The sequence below is a fragment of the Rhinatrema bivittatum genome, chromosome 9, assembly GCF_901001135.1.
Source record: "Rhinatrema bivittatum chromosome 9, aRhiBiv1.1, whole genome shotgun sequence".
NCBI lineage: Eukaryota > Metazoa > Chordata > Amphibia > Gymnophiona > Rhinatrematidae > Rhinatrema > Rhinatrema bivittatum.
In genome coordinates this window covers 19248756-19269319 of record NC_042623.1, presented here as the reverse complement: position 1 = coordinate 19269319, position 20564 = coordinate 19248756, and the positions used below count along the sequence as shown (strand labels likewise).

At 41.1% G+C, this 20564-nt stretch overlaps 1 protein-coding gene across 6 annotated transcripts in view; it reads right to left on the bottom strand.

Moving 5' to 3' along the window:
• The window catches only part of MKLN1 (muskelin 1), a 315844-nt gene that overhangs the window by 61477 nt on the left and 233803 nt on the right, over positions 1–20564 (bottom strand). For all 6 annotated transcript variants that reach the window (XM_029616983.1, XM_029616986.1, XM_029616984.1 and 3 more), the window contains 3 exons: positions 17752–17964; positions 15865–16086; positions 6367–6496 (listed from right to left, as the gene is read on the bottom strand). In XM_029616983.1, coding sequence (XP_029472843.1) covers positions 6367–6496; positions 15865–16086; positions 17752–17964 — 565 coding nt within the window. The remainder of the gene's footprint in view (positions 1–6366; positions 6497–15864; positions 16087–17751; positions 17965–20564) is intronic.

Below are 20564 nucleotides of genomic sequence, written 5' to 3'. Positions count from 1 at the left end.
TTAGTACATAAGAGAAAGAGAGGGGATGGTGAATGATCAAAAAATAATCTCATTTTGGACATTAGCCAGCTGAAATCTCTTATAAAGCATAACCATTATAATTAGTTGCGTGGCAGCCAGAAACAATCTCTTTGCCATAAGAGCTGTTTCACAGGGTATGACAGGGTTCGCAGACCCTGCACCGAAATGAGGAACCGCAGCATAGTAACGTAGGACAGGACAGCAGAAAAAAGGCCAAACACCTCCCCCCCTGTCTGCCCACCTATTTCCATCCACACTTCAAAGATATATTTCAGTTGCTAGGCCATGCAGCGTGACTGCTTGTAAATTCTCCCATCTTCTGCACTGGCACTGGACCATCTTTCAAAAGATGAGCCTACAGTTAGTTCACAGCCCAAAGCTCTTCCTTTTCATGTCTAACCACAGAGCTTTGTAGTAATCTAAATAGCTATCAATACTAACATGGACGCTGCCCGAACATCTGGCCTCCTGGATCTGGTGGGTAGCCTACCAGACAGGCCCTCCTTTCATGATAATGTGGTCGACAGATACCAGAAGCAGCCTGAGCCTAAGTTTCAAGCAGTTTGATTTCTTGCTTTGGAAAGCAGACATGAGATGTACTGCCTGCCAATGATTAATTCCTAAAGGTTCTATTTAGTTTGTCTGAGTAATCACTCAGTGGGGTAAGATTGTTATTTGAACCCTGTTTTGGCAGATACCAGTTAATGAGATGACATAGTACCACTGTTTGTTTTATGTTTTTATTGTGATCCCCTTAGAATATGAGATAATGTGGCTTAAAAATGAGAAATAAAACAGATAAATGAGTACTTTCTTTTCTGCTGGTATTTTTGGTTATTACTGTACTTGAAGCCTGCCAGACAGATCTGACTGCATGGTTGCCTGAGTTTCCACTAGGACTTCTAACATTTCATATCACCTAATTTGCCATTCATTTTGTTTGACCGTTCTAGTGTAGCACTGAAACACACGCCACTAAGTCATGCTTCTGCCGTCTCTTCACTTTTTGCAACTAAAGAATCCTCCATGCTTATCTCATGCCTCTGTTTGAGCCTCCCACCCATTCCAGGAGGATGTTAAAAACATCCACCACTTTTCCTTGACAAAATAGTTTATGATGTTGCTGCAGAGTTTACTCCTTAGAGCTTCATATCATGAGCCCTTGGTTCTAGAAGCTTCCTCGCATTTAAAGAGGCTTATCCTCTTGTGCATCACTAATACTTTCTGGTATCTCTGTTTTCCAGGGTATACGCATTTTGATTTTTTGAGTCTCATCTTGCAGTCAGTACCAAACATGACCCTTGTGTAAGCCCTGTCTCTGTACACAGGGGGCGGCTGTTAGAGGATGGTGCCAAAGAGCAGCAGCAAGATTAAATCTCGACAGCCACACAAATTCAAAAAGGCATCAGAACTTTTAATCACGATGTCTTCACTTCGGTTGTGGGTAGAAATAAACAGCTGCGCCAAATATTGCATTTATTTATTTATTTTATTTAAAGGCCTTTATATACCGGAGTTCATGCACTAGTGCATACCACTTCGGTTTACACAGAACAAGGATCAGAAAATTACATCAAACAGATTGAACAATTAAATAAATATACAATTTCACCATGTTTCTCTGCATTTTTCTGCTTTTGGCTTTGTTTTAAGTGGTTTAACTTGCTTGTGTCTAACTCCACTGACAGGACCTGAGTTGCCAAGCTTTGTCCTCATGGTTAGGGAGAGAGGTTAAGTTTCCCCTGGAAAGGGAGCGCAAAGAAAAATTATAAATGCTAATTCATGGACTCTTGTCTTCTTGTCTTGCCGGCCAGTCTTTGGAGAAGGGACTATGTAACCATAGTTTACATTTTCTGCTTTAATACCCCATAACCTTTTGCACTGTTTAACAGCACATATACTTTTACTCGCATACAAGAGTGGGGGAAATTTGCAAGAGAGCTTTTTCCATGTACAAATCTCCATTTACCCACAGAAGTTCCACTGAAAAATGCCCCCTATTAGTACCTTAGACTGTGCCAGTAGACCACACATTTGCCGGCAGATGCTCCTAAGCTCATAGAAAGCTGCTGTGGGAAAACCCATCTTCGAGTAAGCCTCAAAGTCTTCACTGACAGCCTCCCACCACCCTTAAACATTTCTCTTAGTCTAGAAATCCCTGCTGCATTTTTTTAATACAAAAAATCCGATTACTAGAATGCACCAAGGGTGCACTGGGAATACAACTCTTCAACAAGCTGCTGGGAAACATAAAAAAATACAACTGTGCAAACAATGGTTACTGTCAGTGACCTCTCTCTGTGGGCTACTTTCCTAGCCCAGGACTCCAGAGCATGACTGAACTAGATGTCTTCCCTGGCCACAAGTAACTTCTGGCAAACTTGAGGTGAAGATCTAACAAGTGCTGCTTGTTTTCTTGAAAGAAAAAAAAAAGTGACAAACTCAACACTTCCTGCTGTAAACATGGAAAACGTTCAGGGCTGTTATTTACTCTCTCAGACGGAGGGGAACAAAATGCATAAATCCACCGAGCTGCTAGCTTTCATCAAGCCCATCATTCAACAGTAAAAGGATAGAGGGGCCAGTTACCCTCGTCTCTTTGCCAACTGACAGAAGCCAACTGTCTATAAACTGTGCCTCACTGGAGAGAGCGCGCCAATGGATGGCACAAGCACTAATGAAAGGTGTAGATTCTGAATTGTGCCCACTTTTTACTTATTTTTGTATTTTTCTCCTTTTCCACATGAACATAAAGGTAAACAAAAAAAAAATATATATAAAGAAGTTATAAACAGATAGTTATATATATATATATATATATATACACACATAACTATCTATATCTATCTATCTATAATCTATATCTATATATATCGTTACCATTTTGGTACTCTCCAGTTGTATTATTTTGAAATCTTTCCTTTCTTCCAAAGCCCATGTTTATTCCCCTTGTTCACTGTAACTTTTACCTTCTATATATTGTTAATTGGTTTTCCCCTAGTTTCATTGTAAACCGGTACGATAAGACCTCGTCTTGAGCATCGGTATATTAAAAGAATTTAAATAAATAAATAAAATCTATATATTTATTATTCAATGGAAAGAATGTGATGCTACATTGTTGAACAGACAAAAATCTAAAAACAAGAATAAATCTACAAAGATAAAAGATAGCACATTAACAATGAGAGCAAACCACCTCCTCCATGGGAGACAATTTTTGGGACCTTATATTCCGGCTGCTAAAAGGAAATATCCAAGAGCATGCAGCATTTTAAATGAAAGTAATCTGAAACTTCCAAACATAAAAAGATTGACATGGATATGGCTTTCTTCACGTAGTGCCAGACGTAATTCAACTAGCTCTGTCACCTTCTCTTTCTGCCATCACATTAGCCTCTTTCCCATCACCACTGTAACATAATCTGCGATTCCCATGTATATTCAGTCTTCATCCTCTGCCTTTACGTGCTCATTCTGTTTTGACCTGATGAAGAAGGGAGTGGAGGTCCTCAAAGCTGGTCAAGAAATGCATTAAGCTGGTATAATAAAACGGCATCAGCTTATATTTTTGTTTGATGTTTAATTATGCACAGGGAAGAGGACGGACAGCAGTTGCTCCACATTCCTAGTTTCTAGAAATCCAGTATTGCTTTCTTACTGCAGCCCGCCCTCTATCAAAAGCAGGCTTCAGGCTGTCTGTCCGCTGTGAGGCTGAACACAGTGCGTGAGACCTTTAGATGTGTGAAAACAAATTGAACAGTTTCAGTCCTAGAGCAAAAGCATCTGCAAAGAGTTCCTGCAACAAATTAGTTTACGTAAATCCTTGCAGCTTTTCTACAATTTGCACCACTGTTTCCCCACAAATGAATAAGCAGATCAGATGTCACTTCCTCTATAAACTGCAGCTTGGTGTTGAGCCCTATGCCTTTACAGCACACATGGCAAACCCTTTGGGGCTTGAAGTTTGTCTGTAATATTTTCCTACACTTTTACTCCTGGAGTACAATATGCTGAAGTTAGCACTGCCTTTCTGTGCTTCTGCCAAAATGTTTCCTTGCTTGGCTTTTACTTTTCATTTCTCAGCTGTAGGAGACATTTGTTAGCGCGCTCCAAGGATGTGTTGCTCTCTGCTAGCTAAACCCTTTTGGTTGCTGCTAGGCACAGCATGAAGCGCTCCGTGCCATCCTCTGACTAAAACCCAAGGCCTCTCTCCCCCCTCCATTTCAAGTCTCTGGGGAAGACATGCAGTAAATCGGTGCCTTTTAAATGAGACATCTTGTACTGATGGATTTACTAAGGTGGTAATATAGAAAGCACACGACAGCACTATGCTACTTCGAGTGAAAGAAATAACTTTCAAGCAATGTACCGTGCGCTGAGAAAATGGAAGGTACTGGGGTTGTGCAACCTTCCACTTCCTCTCAGCGGAGGCAGAGTTACTGAGCTACTGAAGCAGCACCCAACAGAAGAGCACGAGGGGAGATAGATTTAACCTTTCTTCCACTTTTATACTGCACATTCTAAAAACAGTTCCAGTCAATACATTCACAGAAACAACTAATGAAACCATGAAAAATGACAATAAAACTCCAATATGAATCTAGCAAACATGTCATATCAAACAAAACAGACATAGAACATAACAAATATCATGCAGGCAGAGCTATTATGACTTCCATATAGTAAGAGAAAGGTTAAAAGGTAATCTAGAACTTTCTGCCACCTCTCAGTGAGTGTTGAGATCAAGTCTAATATAACAGCTGATGTGAGAACTGAAAAACACGTACACAACCAAACTATACAAATCCATCCTTTTCACCAAGACTAAAATGTATGGAGGAATTGAGTTACAGAAATGCACAAAAGGTCGGACTCAAGAATCCAGTGACATATGACACAAAATACCGAGCCTTGCACTGATAACGATATTACAGTTAAACACTTAATAGCTTTAATATCATTCTGTACAGAGTCCTAAGGATGGAGTCCTGTATAAGGAAATGCCCTATTTCAAATTCTTACCAACCTGAACAGTGAAAGCAAAGGCGCTTTGAAGAGAATCAGAGATAAATGCAGTAAGCTTACAGGGCCCATAACACTGCAGGCCTAAGATACCGTGGACCCCTACCATGTATAGCTTTAAAAACTAGCAAGATGATTTTAAAACATAATCCTCTCTGAGATGGGAAGCCAATGTAATCTTTCCAATGCAGGCATAATGCGATCATATAAGCTGAAGGAGAAGACTGGCGGCTGTATTCTGAACTAGTTGTAATATATAATGAATTGCAATAATCTGACTAAGATGTTATAAGGCCCTATATGATGTTAGCCACATTTTCCTGCATTGGGTAAGGCCTTAGAGCCCACATATGCGCATATGTGGGCTGCGCGCGAGCAACACGGATTATAAAAAGCCGCAACATACACGTATGTACCCATTCACACATGAGGAATAAGGGGGTGGAATAAGTCTTGCACGCAAAATTCAGAATTTTAAAAACAAAACCCGCAGCACATGTATGCAATATATCCATGTAAACTTTCACTGCTGCTCCTCAGGAGGAGTAAGTCTGTAGATCTCAGGTTTTAGGGCTCACAGGACAGAGTGAGGGGTCCAGATCAACTCAGAAGTGTGCAGGATGAGGAACCAGAGGGTCTAAAAGACCTCGATATTAACTGCACAAACTGGGGGACTCATTGGAAAACTGGGAATGTGCCTCGTGCGAGCGAGTTTTAAAATTCACTGACATACAAAAGAGTAAAAGCAGACGTGGTCCTACTGAAAACACACGCGTGCTAGCTGTGTTCAAGTAACCTATGAGAATTAGGAGCATACCTATGCGCGGCTGGAGCATTTTAAAAATTCTAGCATATTCTCGCTCGAATGCCAAGACGCAAGCGTTTGGGCGCATGTGTGCTCGTTTTAAAATCGACCTCTTAGATTTTGAATCACACACAAAGAGAGGAAAATAAAGTTTTACTACCACTGACATTTGTGATTGAATGTCATCTACAAGCCTAAAATTATGCCCAGAAATTTGGCCATTTTACTAAGAGGAATCATCTTTTCTTCAATCACTATATATCAGCAGCAGTAAGCTTAACCAAGGGATTTATTTTGATTTACTCTTCTACGCATCTTTGTAAATAAATTGTAACGGATTTAAAATATTAAGAAAATGTAGAACACAACACTTCCCCCCAAGACAAAGAGAGTCACTTCACAACATAAATGCATTATGCTGCTCAACACGTGCTTCCTGACGTGAGTCACATACGTTGATCACACATACGTGGGTGGTACAGCACATATAGGAAAAAGTCCAGAAGTCTCCTTACCCATCCCTGAATCTTTTTTTGTGCCATCCGATATAATGTCCACATGATCAATATCCACATCATAGCTGAAGAAGTCATTGAGATAGGTCTTTGATCTCTGTCCACCAAATACATACAGGCAGCGATTTTTCTGGAGAAGGAAGAACAAATGGCTGTGACCTGGGCATTTCTGTTTTTTTATACTGTGATACAGAATATTGAGAAGTTACTACTTACCTGATAATTTCCTTTTCTTTAGGACAGTCAGATGAATCCAGAACAAGTGGGTTATGCATCCCCACCAGCAGATGGAGACGGAGCAAACTGACGTCATACCGGTAGTATATATACCCCTGCAGTGACCTCAGTCCACCAGTATTCTCTTCAAAAGCAACTGTGGACAGACTAGCAAAACACTTGATGAAAAACAGATAACCATATCAATACTCAGCCAACAGGCAACACTGAGCTCAGACAAGAACAGAACACTAGTCTAGGGACCGGAGTAAAACTTAACCCTGTAACAGGAAGGTGTTACAGGGTTAAGGTGTTACAAGGTGGTTACAGTAACCACCTTGTTCTGCTGAGTGTTGAAAATTAACTCCTAGGTACTCCAGTGACTGAATAGGTTGAAGGTTAGGTTCACCACCCAGCCGAGCTCTCGCAACAGGAGATTCACTTGCGAGTCACCAGGCTGCTCTCTTCCGGCAACTTGGCACGAATCAGCCAGTTGTTCAAATTCGGGTGGTACTAATATTCCATCCTCTCTCAACGCCACCACAACCACCACCATTATTCCAGAAAAGGTTCTGGGAGTGGTGGCCAGACCAAAGGGCAGTGCCCAAAACTAAAAGTGGCATTCCAAAACTGTGAACCGCAGGAAGCGTTGATGTTCCAGTTGGATGTGAATGAGGAGATACGCTTTGTACAGATCCAGAGAGGCCAGAGAGCAGACTGCACTGCTATGATCACAGATGACGACTGACGCCCTTGGGGTCCCAGATGGGATATTGCCCCATATTTTCTAGAGATGTGGGCACTGGGACCACAGCCCTCAGCTTGAGGAGCTTTGCCAATATATCCTCCACTACCTGCTTCTTCTGTGGGGAGTGGCAGGGAGACATCATGAATATGTCCTGAGGAATACTGCAGAACTCCAGCATATATCCTGCTCGTATCACTTCCAGGACCCCTTGGTCTGAAGTGATCTTGAACCACCTCAGAAAAGAGAGAGAGGACCCTTTATCTCCTTTTCTGGGGGGGGGGGGGGGGGGTGTCAAACCTTCAACTGGGAGGATCGGAAAGGTCCACCATCCGAGCTTGCGCTTCTTCTGGGCTGTCAGGAACAAAAGGACTGAGACCTACCGAAGGGCCGAGTCCTCTAAAAGGTCGCACCACTAAAAGGTCAAAAGCATTTGGAATCTCCAGCATAAACTCTCATGACAAGAGAGCACTGTGCCAATTCTTATCCTCCGGCCAACGAGGATCCTGAGAGGCGCCCCATTTACTAGCCATCCTAACTCGCTTCCAAGGAAGAGTGAGCCATTAAAAAAGCAACTTGGTGGGATTAATCTTGGAGGTCACAATGGCTGACCAATTTCTCAATATAAGTGACGCTTGGCCACCACAACTGAAGCCACCCCTCTGGCCAAAGTGCAGACCAATTCACAATTTGCATCAGCCAAAAAAGGCAGCAGCAGGTTCCATAACTGCTCTGGAATGTACACCAGAGTCATCAACCTCCTGGAAGAGAAGCAAACAAGACCAAGCCACCAAGGAACAACAAGAAGTGATCTGCAAGGCCAGTGTCACAGCTTCAATGCCTGCTTAAGGATAGTCTCAATCTTTCTATTAAGAGCATCCTTCAAGGACGCTTCTCCGACGGGAATAGTGGCCTGCATGGAGACTGCACGCATAAGTGCATCTAACTTTGGAAACAAAAGCGCCTTCTTAATACTGGATCCAGAGGGTAAGGGGCCTTCCAAATCAGACTTACTTTGAAATTAGCCTCTGGGGCACCCCACTCAAGAGCAATCAATTTTTGAATGGCTTCCATCACAAGAAAAAAACCCCCAAAAACAAAAGGCTGTGTGTCAAGAAACCAAATAGGATTTCTGTTCACTCAGAAGCGGAATCTGTACCAGGAGCACCAAGCATAGTCAAGGGTCTGGAAAATCAAGGCTGGCAGTTCATCTCTAAGGAGAGAAGCACAACATCCGCAAAAGAGCCTTTTTGTTGGTAGAGGTGTACTCTGGCACGTAACAGAAGGCAAGTTTCCAACTGTCCCACTGCCCTAGGAGCCTGGGGCAATGCCTAGGACTGTGCCTGAAGAAAGGACTTTAACCCTTAAAAAAAAAGGTCTACCCATGAAAAAGTAGAAGCATCCAGACCTTCCCCTACTGAATAACCAGTTAGGGGAGATCCAAAATCAGGTGCCCCACCTAAGACATCCTTACCCAGACCCACATCTAGCTGGAAAGAACCAGGCATAGCGAAATCGAGAACAGAATTCACACTTAGCCTCCAAACAGTGCTGGCACAATGCAGTGGGTACTCCTGGCTGAGATACCCGAATATGAAAGCAGTGCAAAGTGAAAAGGCGCTTAGACTTCATAGGCACAGGTGCCAATATGGCAAACAATGCATTGAGCGCTGGCCAGAGGCGTGCGGCCCGCTGTATTAGATATATATATTTTTTTATTATATGCTCAACTAGGCACCCAAAAAGTTATGCATCCGATAGTTAATGTGCACCCACCTAGGCGCTCAACAAGGTATGCGATCAATATTTATTCACGCACACCTAGGCGACTCACCCGGGGGCCAACAGGAAACGCTCAAAAAGCAAGCACACAGTACCAGATGAGCACCGAAGTGCCACCAGGCGGCACTTAATGTGGGCACTCAGAGGATAAGGCATTATTGGGCGCTCAAAAACTGGACGCACAGCGAGACACACACGCTGAACTGACAAGTCTGCAGAAGGTGCCTAAGAAAGTGTGCGAAAAGCCATTATGGCCTACCTGTGTGGTATGCGGCAAAAGCCTTGGAGCGGGGCCTAGCCTAGAAAGGCTGCTCAACCCACCAGGCTACCCACATCCCTCGACTTCCCTCGGAGCTGGACGAACGTTGGAACAGCACGCCGAGCAGGGAGACAGGAAGGAGGAGGAAGCCCTACAAGTAAAACTTCCTGCTAAGTCTCTATTTTATTTATTTAAATTTTTTATTTTTATTTTTTTAAACTTACTGGAGCTCAGCCTTACCTGGCTGAGCACAGAGACAGTCTCCAGCTGAAGGGGGAGAGGACATGTGCAGTCACCACTGTGACTGGCTTCAAGCACCCGCTGCCTTTCAGCTGCTGTTAAGTCAATGCTGGAAACCAGCTGCTGGGCCAAGGCAAACCTCTGAGGGACCACGGAAATCACCTCAGAAAATCTCAACTGGGGGAGGAACCATTTGGTATCACCGCAGGAGAGCGGGGCAGTACGTTTCTTCCTAAATTCTCCTTCTTAAAATTGAAGCAATCCCCTGTGGGGAAATGCACGTCCACCATCTGCTGGAGATGGAGAATATTGGCGGGCTGAGGTCACTACAGGGGTATATATACTGTGACATCAGCTTGCTCCATCTCCATCTACTGGTGGGTGTTCTGGATTCATCTGACTGGACACTAAGAAATGCTGAAATGAGCAACTCAGAGCATTGCGCCTGCACTCTGCCTGGAGTCTAGAACATTTTAGTGCTTCTGGTATATATTTCACTGGTCTCCGGCATTCTCATTTGATAGAGTCTGCAATGTATTTCAGTCTCCCTTAGAATGAGCTGATCTCCAGCACACTTCTGAAAGTTTCGGGAAATTATGCAAAAAGATCTTGAAACCAAGTCAGCCCATTAATGAAGTGATACAAGTTTATGAAAAGAACATACAGATTTACACCACAAATATCATGGATAATGCACTGGGTATCTTTCACTGTATGCCTACAGAAAACAAAAAAATATTCTATTATTGTGCTGCTGGATGAATAATTTTAAAGACATACCTGAAAATAAGCAAGCTCTAGATCAGGGGTGGCCAACTCTGGCTCGAGAGCCACAAAAGCCAGATTTTCAGGATATCCACAATGAATATACATGAGATCAATTTGCATACAATGGACCCCAGTGCATGCAAATCCATCTCATGTATATTCAATGTGGATTATCCTGAAAACCTAGCTTGTTTGGGGCTCTTAAAGACTGGAGTTGGCCATCTCTGCTCTAGAATCTAGGAGATATGTAAATTCTTTTCTTCAGAAGAAAATGATTAGAGCCATGGGATGCAAACCAGGGTTCAAATCCCACTGCCATTCCTTGTGACCTTGGGCAAGTCACTTTGCCCTCCATTGCCTCTGTGGATAGGGAAATACCTATTGTACCTGAATGCAATCTGCTCTGAAGCGCTTGAAATGTAGAATATAAATCAAGTAAATAAATAAATAACAAACTGCACTGATTTGCATCAAATCTTGCAAGATCTTGGCAAGATTAATAAGCAGTTTGAAAACCATAAAATAATAATATAGCTAGTATTTAAACAATCTATATCCTATCTCCTACATTCATGGTGGGTAACAAAATCAAATCAGAACAAGATAAACCACACAAGACAGCAAGAGTGGGACAGATGATGTCAAAAAAATACAGTCATCACAAAAAACTGGGAAACTGTTCTAGAGGATAGGGCCAGCTTTAGAGAAGGCTCATTTCACCTCGCCACGCGTGGCATAAAGAGGGCTCCTCTAGAAAGCCTTGATTGACAGACCATAATGATCTGTCAGGATAGTATATGTGCAGAATCGGTACTGTAATGTAAGTTGAAGTCACCAGTCACTTGTTTTTGTGAGGTCTACTGGTAAGATAGCTATTGGCTCGAGTAGAATGGAGGGATCATGACTGTACAGACAAGTAGATTATAGTCATATTAAGAGCATATGACAAATGAACCAGAAATAAAACTGGATATCATCCACGAAGATTTTGTGGCAAACTCCCAGACCAGTCAGTAATTTGCAAAGTGGAACAAGATAAATATTGAAAAATGTAGCAGAAAGGGCTGATCTCTGAGGAACCCCTGTAGTTAAATCATGCCATGAGGAAGCAGTGTGTCCAATACATACTTGCTGTTTACAACCAGTGAGGAATGATTCAAACCAGCGATAAACTGTCCTGGTTATGCAAAAGTCTTTCAAATCAGCTAACAGGATGGCATGGGTTCAAAAGCTGATGAAATGTCACGACATACAAGGAAATGGATTGGCCTATCCTCAAAACCATGTTGCACTGTGTCAAATATGGAAAGCAGTTAGACTTCCAGACTCATATTCTTACGGAAGCCATATTGGTGTATGTCCAACAGTAAACCATCATTCCAAGTCATTAAGTTGTTCAAGCACTACTGTTTCAACTACCTTGGCCAGAAAGGGAAGGGAAGATATTGGTCAGTAACTGATAGGAGACAAAGGAAAAGGGCATTAGTAAATGTGACTAAAGAGAAAAGGGATTTTTTTTGCATCTTTTATACTAAAATTGTGTGTATGAGGGACCTTTGGCTCCCCTTACTAAAAGGAGTGTAACCATCAAGCTGGGGAGGTTCACAATGAAGAACTAGGTGAGAGTTTTGAATTTTGCTCCCCCATGTGGGAACATGCAGATGGTGTCTCCTAGCAAGTGCATTGGCACGATGAACAGCTATCTTCGTGGATTTTTAGTTTGGAACTTGAGTTAACAGGCTGTTCTCTGTTTCCTGCTTTAATTTTTCCTAATTTATGGGAAAGGAGTAAGGAAGTTTTCCCAATTAGGAGCCAATCTCTGCAGACTTGTCTATCCAGCCTTTAAGCTTGTTTTTGGACTCTTAAGCCAATATTTGAGAATTCCCTGTGAGAGCCTTGGTAATCCTTCGTAATGGACTGAGGCATCTGCTGTGTAAAGTTAGCTCATGTCTTAGGGAAGATTCTGGCACATTTTGGCTCTCCTCCTAAAGATGAAGAATGTCTGGTGAACCAATGTAGAGAAAGTATATTTTTGCATTGTCTTTCTGAACTATTTCCTCTGCTTTGAAGTGACAAAATTTTATTCCACCCTTCTTGTTTCTCATTTGATTTTTCACCTTTTTTGGGGTTTATTTACAATTTTTCCCACTTGGAGCTGATATCCCATGGTACCTGGGAGTTAGTATGCCAAACCTTTGGAAGAGGGAAGTCTTCCAGAAAGATACCGAGGTGTTATGAATTCCATCTAAAAGCAAGAGATCCCAGAAAGTGCATTACTAGGAGAAACAAAGAAGATACAACATAAAGGTAACAAGAACTTTGTTGCTATTGAGTGAAGTCTTACATAAAGGGGTGGGAAGTGCCCTTCTGGTGCTGTCTGAGGAGTTAAATGATGTCTAAAAGGATTTCTTGGAAGAGATTAAAACTGGGACTAAGTTCTGATTGAATATTGAGATGTTATACATGCTAGGCACTTTCAGTGGGAAGATTTAAGAATTAAATTAGGAGCTAAAGGAGGCTTGAACTAACTTCAATTTATATAATGTGAGGAAATTGTGTAAGTAGGAGAAGAAATTTCAGTGTAAATAAGGAGTGCTTCCAAAGAGATTAAGAGACTTTGCTGGAAGACAGTGAAGTCACAAATTTATTCCATCTGCTTTCTTTATTTACTGCTGCTAATCAAATAAGAGAAGTGTAAATATTAGTCAATTACCCAATCAAACTATCAGTAAAGAAGTGGGAAACCTCCATTCTTCTCCTGTGTGTTTATTGGATACAAAGAAAGTATAAATTGGCAGTGCTGTGAAGTAAAGGAAGGAGACAGGGCCTGACTGCAAAGAAGCAGGGTATAAGAGCTATTGTTCCTCCCCACAACTGGGAGACTGACCTGAAAGACTAAAGCTATCCAAGGAGCAGGGGAGAGATATATAGAGTCTGTTGAGGTGTTTAAGCAGAAAATATCCATCTCTAATTCTATGTGCCCCTGGGTGCCCGTTAAAGGATATGTCCCCCTCCCCTTCCCCCCCAGGGTTACATAAGTTAATTCCATAAGAACCTTAAGGATAAAAATTTTTTTCCAGTAATACCAGCCTACCAAGAATCTCCCTGCAGGAAATACAAATCTAAATAATCCTATCAGTCTAGAAGAGATGAGCAAAGTAATTAAACTAATGAAAGCTCCTGGCCCAAACGGCCTAAGACCAAAATTTGATAAGATTTTCAGAGAATTTATTGAGTCCCTGCAACATATATAATAATTCTCATGACATAAATATCCTCCCATGATATTCTAATTTAGTAGCAAACCCCATAAGGAAAAAATCACTCAACCGCTAGAATCATATCACCTTATATATCTTATTAATCAAGATCTTACAATCGTAGCTAAAGTTATTGCTTGTTATCCTTATACTTATCAGAAAAGACCAAATAGGATTTGTTTACAATGGATATGGCAGGCCGCATTGTTCAACTTTTTACCGTAACTATACATTCTGCTAAGATTAATGAGAACAAGGCTTAACGACTTAGTACTGACACACAAAAAGAGGTTGATAAAGTATCTTGGAATGATATGTTTTATTTACTTGAACAATTTGACTTTCAAGGAAAGACCGTGAATTGCATTAAACAGCTTTATATAAGAAAATAAGAACATGCCATACTGGGTCAGGCCAAAGGTCCATTAAGCCCAGCATCCTGTTTCCAACAGTGGCCAATCCAAGTCACAAGTACCTGGCAAGTACTTAAACATTAAATAAATCTCAAGCTACCATTGCTTATTAATTAATAGCAGTTTATGGATTTTTCCTCTAGGAACTTATCCAAACCTTTTGTAAACCCAGTTACACTAACTGCTGTAACCACATCCTCCGGCAATGAATTCCAGAGCTTAACTATGCGCTGAGTGAAAAAGAATTTTCTTCGATTTGTTTTAAATGAGCCACTTACTAACTTCATGGAGTGCCCCCTAGTCCTTCGATTATGTGAGAGTAAATAACTGATTTATAAGTCCTTTCATGATTTTGTAGATCTCTATCATATTTCCCCCCTCAGTGGTTTCTTCTCCAAACTGAACAGCACTAACTTCTTTAGCCTTTCCTCATAGGGCAGCTGTTCCATTCCCCTTATCATTTTGGTTGCCCTTCTCTGCACTTTCTCCAGTGCAGCTACATCCTTTTTGAAATGCAGTGACCAGAATTGTACACAGTATTCAAGGTGCGGTCTCACCATGGAGCGATACAAAGGCATTATGGCATCCACTGTTTTATTTGCCATTTCCTTCCTAATAATTCCTAACATTCTCTTTGCTTTTTTGATCACCACAGCACACTGAGCTGACGATTTCAATGTATTACCCAGTATGATGCCTAGATCTTTCCTGGGTGGTAACTCCTAAGATAGAACCTAACATTGTGTAACTACAGTAAGGGTTATTTTTCCCTATATGCATCATTTTGCATTTGTTCACGTTAAATTTCATCTGCCATTTGGAAGCCCAATCTTTCAGTCTTGCAAGGTCCTCCTGCAATTTATCACAATCCGCTTGAGATTTAACTACGCTACATAATTTTATGTCATCTGCAAATTTGATCACCTCACTCGTCATACCCCTTTCCATTTATAAATATCATCTCAGGATCTCTCGATTGGTCTGTACACATCAGTCTTTCACCCCTCATCACATACAGCTCTTTTGGATTACCACACCGCAGATGCATGACTCTGCACTTCTTAGCATTGAATCCCAGCTGCCAAATCTTCGACCACTCTTCCTGCTTTCTTAAATCTCTTTTCATTCTCTCTACTCCTTCAGGCATCTCCACTCTATTGCAGATCTTAGTATCATCCACAAATAGACATTTTACTTTCTATTCCTTCCACAATGTTGCTCACAAAGATATTGAACAGAACTGGTCCCAAAACCAAATCCTGTGGCACTCCACTTAACATGGTTTTCTCTACAGAGTAGCTTCCATTTACCATTATACTCTGGCTCCTATCAGTCAACCAGTTTGTAATACACAGCACCACCTTGGCACTCACTCCCAAGCTTCTCATTTTGTTCACAAGCCTCCTATGCGGGACCATATCAAAAGCTTTGCTGAAATCCATTTAATCACCTGATTCTATTTTACACACATTGATTTGGATTGTTATTACTCCTTTGTACATTATGGTCTCCTAAATTTAATGTATACTCATTTCTCTCATAAGAGAAAGACTGATTTCAATTAAACAAGGGCATCATGTAAAGAACATGCAAACCACATTATTATATTTGGGTTTAAACTTTCTCAACATTAGAGATCCTTGTAAGACCCATTAAAGAATTTGCACAATATAATCACACTCACTCTCAGCTAGTCTTTTAGCTAAGAAAAAGGGGCCTATCAAGTGCATGATTCCATTTTAATCACACAAATATATTTTTCACAATTCCTTGCTATAATCCTCAGACTAACAAAAAATAAGAGGGAATTCTTACAGAATGGAACAGCATGCAATGCCCTATCCTGGACTGAATGTCTTCAGGTCCAGCATTGCAAGAGTCTTCTCTGAGGATCTTCCATGTCCGTGACTGGCAGTCGAATGCAAACAAACCACTGAATTGGGGTTCGATGGTGCGACTGTCATCCACACTGCCATTACAAGTCAAGATTCTACCTCCAAATGTATAGATCATGTGCTTTTCAGAATCCATGCACATCTGCAAGAAAAAATACAAAAAAAAGTGGTAACCTGAAATGAGGCTTCCTTAGAGTCCTAAAAACTTTAACACCTAATAGGGTCATTCATCAAAATGCATTATGTCATTAATGCACACGTTAACACCATAAAGCACATGATCATCGTTACTGCACAACGCGAATACAAATTTTTTTGAAGGGGCGGGATTGGGCAGGATCAGGTGGGATCAATTAAAACTATGCCCAATATCGTATGTTTTTAACACTGGAAATAACTACATCTTTTTTCCTGGCGTTAAGCTGTGCAACATGCCTGAAATGGCCATAATGCAATTTGTGTTAAAGATTGCACATTGCATTTTGGCCATTTCTGGGTTTGGGGAGGGAGGGGGAGGGGGAGAGGAGAGGAGTGGAGAGAAGAGAGAGAGACATACACTCTGGGGAGGCCTTCACAGTATTCAACTATTTATATCTCTATAGGAGGGCCAGCTAATAGCTCAACGTGAGGTGTTGGTGGTAGTTTAGGGGCCAGTTTTACATGCATAGTGAGACATACAAACAGCACAGTACACCTAGCCTTAGCTTGATAGGACCGTTTTATCGAGTCCATCAAGCTAGGGCAAGAGAACATTGTAGAAATATGATCTTTGCGAGACTTTCCTCACTCCAAATGACGTCAAATCTTCACTGAGGTGTACTGTGCTGTTTGCACCTCTCTGCATGTAAAACTGGCCCCTAAACCCTAAACCACCACCAACACCTCACCTTGAGCTATTAGCAGGCCCTCCTATAGAGATATAAATAGTTACCTACCATGAAGGCTTTATAAATAGTCTCTCCCCCCCCCCCCCCCCCCATAGTAATAAGCTATCTGTGTAGGCAGTTTGCAAATGGCACACCACGATACTACCTATGTGAAGCGCGATGTTAACGCATGGTGCGGTTATTCTAAAGTTACCATAAACACACCCCTTTTTCTTATCGCTGGCATTATCCATGCATGATTATAGCATTTTGATGAATCTAGGGGTAAGATAGTAGTACTGTACACTAATTTCTAAGCTGTGACAAGAACTGCACTAAGTGGAACTTTGTTATTAATAATAATTCCCTGAATCGTTTTAAGATTAATAGTTTTAAAATTTTAATAACTATTACCCAGGATTCAGCAATGACCAGAACCTCTCTAGTTTTTTGTCAGTTGACTACTACTACTGTGGCTCACTTCTGTGACCCTGATTCATTAGTAGAAAACCACTACAACATGCAATTTCGAGCAAGTCATGTAACCTCAAGTCCAATTTTTAGAATTTTTCCTGCCTTATTCTATGGATACAGAACCATAGAAACTGCTGGCCCAATAAGCATCACTTGATCTATTCATTCTACCCTTCTGAACTTACTTTTTTTTGTGTTGCCACAGACGTTACACTTCATTCTCTAGCTTGTCACTTTCTGGCCCTGCCACTAAAGTGTGTCTCTAACCAACTGCTGGAAATCTGCTTCAGATGCCCACCACTCTTACCAAAAGTATTTCCTTGCATTCCTTCTGGACCCTCCCTCAAGCATCATAGAACGACCCTTTGCCTATTGAAACCAGAACCTCCATTGTTCTATACACTTTAGGACTGTGACCAACTAGAATGTACGAGATAAACAAATAAAGATATCTCACTGCACCAGACCTGATGATCAAACACCAGTTTGGGCCCACCATCTGCAGAAGTATCTTCACTTAACAATGTCCACGTATTTGTGTCAATGTCATAGCGATAGAAATCACTTTTAAGAGACTTGCTGTTCCTCACAGAGGAATCCAAATATCGCCCCAATGTGTAAATCTGTCTTCGCTGGGTATCGATGCACATTTTGTGACAAGATCTGGCACTAGGACCATTCTGTATGAAAACAAAGTTCAACAGGTTAGAAAACCATACTGACAAATGGCAAACATCTGCTGATTGAACGACAGCATCCCCTGTGTATGAAGAACTCAAGGTCTTAGACTTCAGAAAAAAATAATCAAAAATTTTATTATACTATTAAGAATAAACATTTTTTCCACTGATATAACTTGATGCATATGAAAGTAAGTAAAATCAAGCTCTGTGAATTCCAGAATTTTGATGGTCACATATATAAACACCAGTGTTTCCCAACTCTCTCCTGGAGGAACACCAAGCCAGTCAGAGTTTCAGAATTTCCACAATGAATATGCATGAGATAGATGTGCAGACCCTGGGTCTCAAATGTATGCAAATCTATCTCATGCATTTTCATTATGGATTTCCTGAAAACTAAACTGGTTAGGAGTGCCTCCAGGAGAGGGTTGAAGAACACCATATTACACAGTTCAATACACAATACATAAAAGTATCTTTTTCCTGTGGAAGTTCTAACTACCAAGTCATAGTGAAGCCCTTTAAAAGCTGCACAAATGTATACAGCAAGCTGGACACCAAACTAAGAAGAATTTACCATGGATGATAAAAGTGCTATGAGTTTGCAGAGCACTTTCACATCCTTTATTGATATAAATTGCTAATTCTAGAAATGAGGAATCACTATTAACTTGGGCTTATTATGAAAATCAGATGAAAGCTCTTACGGAGATTCAGTTAGGAGAAAGCAGGAAATGTTTTATGCTTCCTTTGAAATAACATAGCACGTCTGAGAACTTTTAGGAGGAAGACAATGGGAAAACAGAATAAAATAGGTACTGGAAAGGGGATACTAGCCTCATCTGAAGTTATTTTCTCTCTCACTACAGGTGGTCTGGGAACATATCAGATCTCCTAATACTTAAGGTGTTCCTTCCCACACACTTATTCCAATGAAATCAAAGGATTGAGAAAGTGATAAGACTGAGCACTACCTGGATCTTAAGTCAAAGGAGCAAGTGGAAATGCTGCAGAATACCTTTTTAAAAGAGACAGACACACACAAGGAAGAAAAACACTAGAAGAACTGCTTCGAAAGTGACCATTTCTTGCAGAGCCAGCTCTGCTAAAATCAATTGTAGCCCAAGAACAATTTGCACCAGTGACCATCAATCAAGGTCAGAAATCACAAAAATTTAAATAAAACAAATCACATTAATTTAAAAACGCCTAAGATGGGCAATTCAAGGACAGGCACCCCCAGTCACTTCTGAACAACGATGTTGTTTTGCTTAGCAATATTCTTGTGAGTGAGCATCTGTATTAGTTGAAAATATGGTCCCAAGAAGTTAGCACGGATGATATTGTACTGATATAGCCGATTTCTTGGGACCGTACTTTTCAGCTATACATATGCCCACTTACAAGAACCTCTGGAGGTGCCCCCTCTGAATGTGTTTCATGATAATTATTGGAACTTACCGGTTTTCCATTTCTACAGCACAACTGAGTCTCCATTTCAAAATCAAAATGCATGTTTGATGTGGTAGACTAGGGTAGTATCCTGAAATATGAGCAGTCTTTATTTCTACTGTAAGTCACTTACCTAGAAATAACGGCAGAAAAAGACCAAACGCTCCAGTAACTACCCTCTGCGCAGGTTACCCCCAAAATGTATGTTAAAAGTGGTAATATTTACATACAAAACCAAGTAACTGTCAAACCCATAACAAAATTACTGCTGGCAACATTTTTACGGGCTGAGCAGAGTCTTACAAATTCAGCCAATGCTGCTTGAATGTGCTTTGCTTTTGGACTTGGTCGTAGAAGCAGTCCTGTGCTTTTTCCCTAATGTCTGCCTATTAATACCCCAGAGTGTAAAAGTCAGGGCCCAGCGTTGGCTATCATCTGAATCCAATTCCCCTTTTTCCCCACCCTGCCGTCAAAGAGGAGAGCGATGATGCCTTCTGCTAAGGGTAATAGCAACTGCCGCTCCATGCAGGCCACCCCGAAGCCTATATGTACACTATGTGGGAGGGAGATGGCCATGCTCCTGAGGCCTGATGGCATCATCATTAAGCGAAGCACTGCCTTTGAAAAAGGCTCAGCTGAGAACGGAGGAGGTGACTGTAAGAACCGGCTACTCTCTGAGTGGAGCCATTGCACTTTACCTAAGGGAGTATTTCCTTTCATTGATGGGGAGATGGTTTAAGAAAACCACATGCTCATACAGATTTGGCTAATTTGGTTTCATTAAATCAGTCCACAGCCAAGGGAAAAATGGTTTCCCTATAGGTTTTATGTATGTGTATATAGTGTGTGTGTGTTAGTAGCATGGTAAACTAACACAACACCTACCCCCCTCCATTTACTCCTGGCATGATGGCATACTAAATAGCCTGGAGGGCACAGTTGTTTCAGTAGCTGAACATCTCTCTCTCTATGTATATATTTGTTGAACTGGAAACAAATTAGATATACTTTTTACTTTGATTTTAGATCATAAGGTAAATTTGTTTTTTTATTATAAAATCCTAGCTACAAAAACTTGAAGGTAGTCCAACAGATTGTTCACTTTTATTTCTATAATCACCAAGTCTTTCGAAAACATTTTGAGG